Here is a 7321-nt window from a genome sequence, read left to right on the forward strand (position 1 = left end):
ACATTTCCATTTCGGATTTATTACTCATCCCCTTGAATTTCCTGTGACTTAGCATTTTTGTTCTTGAACTTTTCTTTAAAACTTTCGTCATTGAGTTACAAAAATATAGTCGCACTTAGTTTCAATTCTTAACAATATTAAATTTTGGACCAAATAACAATAATTTTTCAGCTCTTCGATTTACCCCTCGAATAATTTGTTATAGTCGTAGACTTTTTTGGCAATTTAGCCCCGAAATTAGTCATAGAATTATCTAATCCGTTAACGAGTAAGCCCCGTTCATTTCACCGATTCGAGTTTAGAATTCGAGTTTTGCTACAGTAAAAAGCTCTCAGAAACAGTCACATCTAACTTTTTTACTACAGTAAAAAGCTCTCACACAAAATCACATCTCAACTCAAATTACAAACTCGAATCAGCGAAGTGAACGGGCCTATTCTTTCAAAACTCAGAGCTTTTAGATTGCCAATAAACGATATTAAGAGATGAAAGTGATAAATCATGAAAAGCTTAGGGACAGAAGTGCTAAAACCCATTTTTTATTGAAAAGTTCAACATAACGTATGACAATCAGCGGAAATTAAAAACTCAAATTGGTGAAATGAACGATGCCTAAAAATTAATTTCTTTGAGTTGATTTCTCAGTTACAAAATGACAATATTAACCTTAAAAGTAAGAAATGAACATTTTTAATTTGCTACTTGCAAATAATAGTAATAGAAATAACCGTATCCAGTACTATCTACAATATTAATGTTGCACCATGGCAAAAGAAATGTTAAACCACGACCAAAGTTCTTACTGGACTGGATGAAGCAATGATCTACACCACAAGATATGTCGAATGACCGGATGAAGGATAGGCTACCTCAAGGAGAAGCCAAGAATATTCTACAGAAATCCCAGAAATCGCAGGAAAAGTAACCGACATCAATAATTTGAATGCAAATATAAATCTCAAAGAATTATTTAGAGAAAATCATGGGATAATGATAACAAAAACCCAGGACAAATTTTGTCTCCTGATAGTCTTATTTGAATTTTGTAGCAAGAAGAGGAGCCTATAAATAAAGAGGAATCCTCTCTTTAAAGTCCAAGACTCATCTATTTTAAGGAGTATTTACTTCCTTTTCTCTTATTTACTAGCTATTATTATTACTATCTTTTTTTGACAGTTTTCACTAGCTATTAATTATTAGCTAACACAAGACAACTTAAACTCAAATAACCTTATTTTTTTTCCCCTTCTTTTGCTTTTGCCTTTTCTTTTGCTATTACCGGCCCTTTTACAAACTATACGTTAATACTAATACTAATTTCCCTTATCAAATAAAAAAAAAAGTGAGAAAAAGAAACTAATTTCCGAAACATGATGAAATGTCTAAAATGTCTTATTGAAGAAAAGAAGAGAAGACTCGTATATATTTAGTGCCGCGTTCATGGACGTACCGCTCAGCATGCAAACCGGACCGAAATGTAAGCCTACTCCTCTATTCTTAATAAATCCCCCCTCAACCCCTCTACTCTCTCTCTCTCTCTCTCTCTCTCTCTCTCTCTCTCTCTCTCTCTCTCTCTCTCTCTCTCTCTCTCTCTCTCTCTCTCTAAATCTGCAAGACCCTTTTCTCCGAAGAGAAAAAAAACAGAAGAGAACAAGGCAGGAGAGCAATCCAGGACAAGATAAGATTCTTAAATCCTTCTCTCTCTGGGTCTCTCTCTCTCTCTCTCTCTCTCTCTCTCTCTCTCCCTCCCTCCCTCTCTCTCTCTCTCTCTCTCTCTCTCTTTCTTCCATTATCTGAGTCCCTTGGGAGAGGAGAAGAGAACTCCTCCAAATTGTAGCTTTAGCAAATTTGTTTGTAATTTTGTCCAGTTCATCCTATTTTCCAAATTCCAACCTCTCCTCATTTACAACCTTTTACCAATATCTCACACAATAATATATATACCAAAACACAGACACACACACATACATATATATTATATATATATATATATATCCATAATATACAGTAATTCTGCTATCATGGCGAAGATGATGATCAATCACAACAGCAACGGAACCGAAACCGAGGAAAGACGAGTCACGGCGGGGGGAGAGAACAAAGGTGGGACACGTGGGCTGAAGAAGGGGCCGTGGACGGCGGCGGAGGACGCGATTCTTGTGGAGTACGTGAAGAAGAGAGGGGAAGGCAACTGGAACGCCGTCCAGAAAAACGTCGGCCTCGCCAGGTGCGGCAAGAGCTGCCGCCTCCGCTGGGCCAACCATCTCAGGCCCAATCTCAAGAAAGGTGCATTCTCTCACCAGGAAGAGAGAATCATCATCGAACTTCACGCTAAGCTCGGCAACAAATGGGCTCGCATGGCTTCTCAGGTAATAATAACTCATCTTTCTCTTCTAGGCTCTTATTACGAGGTTACTTTATTATTAATTTGCAGTCACTTTTTTTATTTATCTTTTTGTTGGGTTCTTTCTTCTTCAACAACCAGTTAAGTATACTGTTTTTTTCTTCTTCTTTTTGCTTTTTTTTTTGGTACAAGGAATTTCGATATGCATGCAGAGCCGGTGTTCTGTAAAGGGCTAGGCTGGGAATATTTGCCCGTCGTTTTCATATGTTCGGCTCTTTGACTGTATTGTTCATGATTCTCATTTCATTTGTTTCTAAACCCCGTACTCTTTTCAAAAGAGAATTTGTGCGTTTGTTTTATGCTTTTTTGATTTTCCTTCTGATTGACACCCATCTGCCACTTTTTTTTCCATTTTTTTTTTATTTTTGCTTTTCTTCGTCTATCAGTTTCTCTTTTTTAAATTTTTGTTCATTCTTCATTTCTTCTTCTCTTATTGGTCTTCTTTGAGACTTTGACCAATCTTTCTTGACGTGACTTTAGTTGTTCGTTCCATTTCTAGCACAAAATTCCATTCTGGCCTTTTCTCTCTCTTTCTTCTAATTTCTATAAAACTATCTTGTTTGATACTTTGTCCTTTAGTTTAATTTCGTTTAATTTGCTAATTGGACTTAATTAATGAGTTTAAGTTTAAGACCAAGTTGCTACGAAAAAAAATAAAAAAGAATGATCAAATTGAGAGCTATAATTCCACTCAAGATTTACAAAATAGGGCAGAAATAAAATTTCGATCAATAGTCTTCTTTAGACAATTATATGATTATGATAGGCCACAAATGGAGTTTTGTTGCTATTGTGTGTGTATATATGTAAAATATATAAGTATTGTGTGAATTCATTATTCATGCACACTATAACTCCATTATTGTCTCATACATAGGCCTCATAGAATTGAACTATGCTCCAACTAGTTAAATTTAGGCTTCGTTCACTTCACCGATTCGAGTTTAGAATTTGAGTTTTGCTACAGTAAAAAGTTCTCAGAAACAGTCACATCTAATTTTTTTGCTACAGTAAAAAGCTCTCACATAAAATCAAATATCAACTCTAATTACAAACTCGAATCAGCGAAGTGAACGAGCCATTAATTGTATAACGCATTTTGTGAGATGAAAAGTCAAAAAAAAAGATTTGGAGGATTGGAATTTTGTGTTATTGGGTCCCAATTCACTAAAGCATTTCAAGGTACAACTAGGATAGGAATCCTCCTACCACGGTTCTGAAATAGTTAATATACTTTTGTCTTTTTATTAACAAATCTCCCCCCAATTTTAAATTTTTGACAAAAGTGGGGTGATGAATCCCATCCCTAATGACCTCATTTCAAGCTCACATATATTCCCTTCTCTTTCGCTGCCCCCCCCATTATTTCGCTCTTCTCTGGGACCCACACTGACCCTCTTGCGTTTTCATGCTCAACTCCCTCATCTTTAACAACCATCTGTTTTTGTCTTTCTCCTAATTTTTTTACCTCTTTTTACCAGTTACCAGGAAGAACTGACAACGAGATCAAAAATTATTGGAACACAAGAATGAAGAGACGCCAAAGAGCCGGTCTCCCTCTATACCCTCAAGAACTACACCAACAACATCAACAACCACCACAACAAGTCCAAGAACAAGACCAAATTGCACATAATGCCCATTCTTCATCTTCTAATTCATTTTCGTCCCTCCTTTCACAAAATAAAGCCAATCTCTCTCTCTACAACAACTTTTCCCACCACGCAATAAACCAGATCAAGTATAACGTCACTGGTGGTGGTAGTTTCGGTTTGCCCATTAATTCCCGGGTTTCTCACTTGAGCCAAAATGTCGCCCATGCCCTCCCCATCATCCCCTCTTTTCAATACAACCCCGGGGGCACTTTCGGTACTTTGAGTTCGATGTTGACTTGGCCTCCATATGATCCAGTGGGCCGATTGATGGTACCAGAGCTCCCTTCGACCCAAACGCCTGCGTCGTCGGATGCGAGCGGTGTCGGAGGCGATCAGGGCTTGATGGGCCGGGCCGAGATAAGCAGCAGTACTACGGCCCATGATCAGTGCTACGACTTTGTGTCTCATGAGTCAAGATTAGGGAATAGCGGGCTGTTGGATGATTTGTTGGTGGAAGCACGGACTTTGTCTCGCAACGACAGAGCGAAGCAACGAAACGGCGTGACGTATGACGAGGAGGAGGAGGAGGAGAAGGGGAAAAGCGTTGCTGGGGAAGAGTCCGTGGACGAAGATGGCGACGGCTTTCCGTCGGAATCGGTTTTGAAGAACAGCGGCGAGAGCATTACTACTGGTGGTGATGATGAAAACTGGACGGAGAATTTTAGCTCTTGTGATCAGTCATCAACTGGTACGTAACTATTTTTTAATGCTAAACATGTATGTAACAATCATCATGTTTTAGTTTCATGTCTAATAATTTGTACATTTTTTTTCGGCCAGTTTACTTTGTGTTGTGTATCATGTTTACTTCTTGTTTTGTTTAATAAATTGAATAGAGAACATAGTTTGAGAAGAATTTTACTTGTGCAACATTGTTAAAATGTGTTCCATTCTCTAATGCAGTAATGCTAATTATTCTCTTTTTGCGGGGCAGGAAATGTGACATGACTTAGTGGTCAAATTTTGGCAAAAACAACTCACAATTCAAATAATCAAGACAATTTTATTGTTACTACTCATCTTAGTACTTGCACTTATAATTAGTAGCCTTTCTCTCCTAGTATAACATTTGGTTGGCACAGGAATAGAGCCAAGTGAGGATCCATTGGATGTTAGTTCGATGGACGATGACTTGATGAGCCTGCTCAACAATTTTCCGACATCAATGCCGGTCCCCGACTGGTACCCTGGAGGCGGCGGCAATCTCTCTGACAGGGAAACATCTGCTGTGACTAGTGGCGTTGCGAGGCACGACGACGTCGTTCTTCCTCAAAATGCTTCACCGATACGAGCAGATAAACCTGACCAAAGCTTGAAGTACTCCTGCTACTGGAACAACATGCCCGGCATATGTTGAGATAATACCGGTAAAGAATGATTGAAAGAGTAGGAACATTAGTATTAATATGGCTAGAAGAATTAGAGACTAATCGCTAGTGTTTTATTTGCCTTTTTTTTTTTAATCATTTCAGTTAGGTTTTATTAGGGTACTCTAATAAATGTTCTAGCGCAGTGATTAATTAAAGAAAAAGAAAACTTAATAGATGTGATGATGAAGGATACCTACATTTTCTTTTTCTCATGTTGTACTTCAGTGTAACAAGAGAACACTAGGTCGTAATTCGCTGGTGTTTTGTGTATGTACAATTCTATGTATCATCATCAATATTATATAGTTTAACCTAGCTTTCAATTATTTTCTATAGTCAAGTAGTACATCCTTCATTTCAGATTTTAAATTCCAAAGAGGTTACACCAATCAAGAGCACAAATGAAAAAGGAAAATAAAAGAAAAATCCCAACCAGAGATGATCGCCAAGCCTTATTTGATAATTAAGAATTTTTTAGGTTTACCAAATGTAAACTAGTATATTGAGCACACTTGACTTAGGAGGACTAGAATTCTTGTATAAGAAGTATATGAAACTCCTGAATTGATGCTTACATCTGGATATTAAAAGTAGATAAAGTTGCAAAATTTATATATAGGAGGGTCATCTTTCAATTATAAAGCACTGGCTTTCGTCTATAATATTATTGGTTTTTTTTTTATAGTACTATAATATTATTGGTTGTGAAAACGTCTCTCTCCCAAAATTTACATGTTGTCAGAAAAGGGAAAAAGAAGAAAAAAAAAAAAAAAAAAAAAAGGTTCAAGCATACCATCTTTTCCCTAATCATCGCTAAGTACAGTCCCAAATGTCAAATGTTTCCAAATAATAATGAAATATATTCCTTTTAAACGTGAGATGAGAGTCATGAGACGAACATTTATGCACTTCACCAGACAAGCATGTGCATGTTTCACGTCTGGGTCTTTTGGCGTCTTATGCTCATTAATCATTTTTGGCAATGACTTTGGGTCTACATAATTTCACGCACCAACATTTATTATATTTGGAATCATGTTTGCGCAGAAATATTTAAGAAAAAGGAAAATACTATGGGAACTTTTATGGTAGAACATACATTTTTAGTCAATCGATATAAGATTTGTTTTTAACTGTTTGTTTAGTTTTTTAAAGATTAAATTTGTAGATGCTCGCATTAAAAATTTACTACTCTTATTCTAAATTAAAGCGTTGAAAAACTAATCCAATTATTAAAAATCACTTTTTTCTATTGAATGAGTAAAATAGTCTTCTCCATTAAAAAAAGAAAATGAGATAAATACCCCTTAGAGTGTATGAGTTTAGATTTTTATTCTTTACTCTGGATTAATATTCTTTTTAGTCAAATAACTATATGAATCATTAAAGGGTATTAATCTAAAGAAAGTGGTAAAAATTCATACGTGTACACTTTAAAAGTAAGTTGAACGATTTTCTCCAAATTGTATAATAAAATTCACTTATGGGCTTTCTTTAAAGATCATTGGAACATTTTGAGGGCATTTCGTAGGTATAGGTTAATTGCGTGAGGATATTATGGGGAACATAGGGATCGCATGAGTAAAAGAGTGTTGTCCATATACTTTTCATGCAGTTCATGCACTCAGGCACTTCCCACACTACCCTGTTTCAAGCCATTTAATCCTCCACTACAAACCTTGTGCACGCTTGTTAATTTTATTGTTCTTATGAAAAAAGCTAGTTATCATCAAAAGATTATCTCTATTAATTTTTTAATTAGATAAAAATTATTATCAGAATTTGTGGCTGATTAGAAAAATGTAAGTGATTATCACTGATAATAACACATAGCACTGCCATGTTATTTTCTTTTGTGTCACTACTATAGTAGTAATTACCACAATGATTAT

General features: G+C 36.2%; 1 protein-coding gene across 1 annotated transcript; it reads left to right on the top strand.

The window, feature by feature from the left end:
• Window positions 1–2021: 2021 nt before the first annotated feature.
• Window positions 2022–5416, top strand: LOC21395184 (transcription factor MYB101). Its single transcript, XM_010091191.1, has 3 exons — window positions 2022–2369; window positions 3886–4747; window positions 5142–5416. Exons 1-3 carry the CDS (start codon window positions 2022–2024, stop codon window positions 5414–5416), a joined length of 1485 nt encoding a protein of 494 aa, XP_010089493.1.
• Window positions 5417–7321: the final 1905 nt, after the last annotated feature.

The sequence above is a fragment of the Morus notabilis genome, unplaced genomic scaffold (assembly GCF_000414095.1).
Source record: "Morus notabilis unplaced genomic scaffold, ASM41409v2 Scaffold801, whole genome shotgun sequence".
In the NCBI taxonomy this organism is placed as follows: Eukaryota; Viridiplantae; Streptophyta; class Magnoliopsida; order Rosales; family Moraceae; genus Morus; species Morus notabilis.

Bases quoted from the DNA above. Each gene is read 5' to 3' on its own strand.
- LOC21395184 (XM_010091191.1), top strand. From the start codon at position 2,022: ATGGCGAAGATGATGATCAATCACAACAGCAACGGAACCGAAACCGAG. The intron at 2,370-3,885 runs GTAATAATAACT...TCTTTTTACCAG, and splicing joins GGGCTCGCATGGCTTCTCAG to TTACCAGGAAGAACTGACAA. The intron at 4,748-5,141 runs GTACGTAACTAT...TGGTTGGCACAG, and splicing joins TTGTGATCAGTCATCAACTG to GAATAGAGCCAAGTGAGGAT.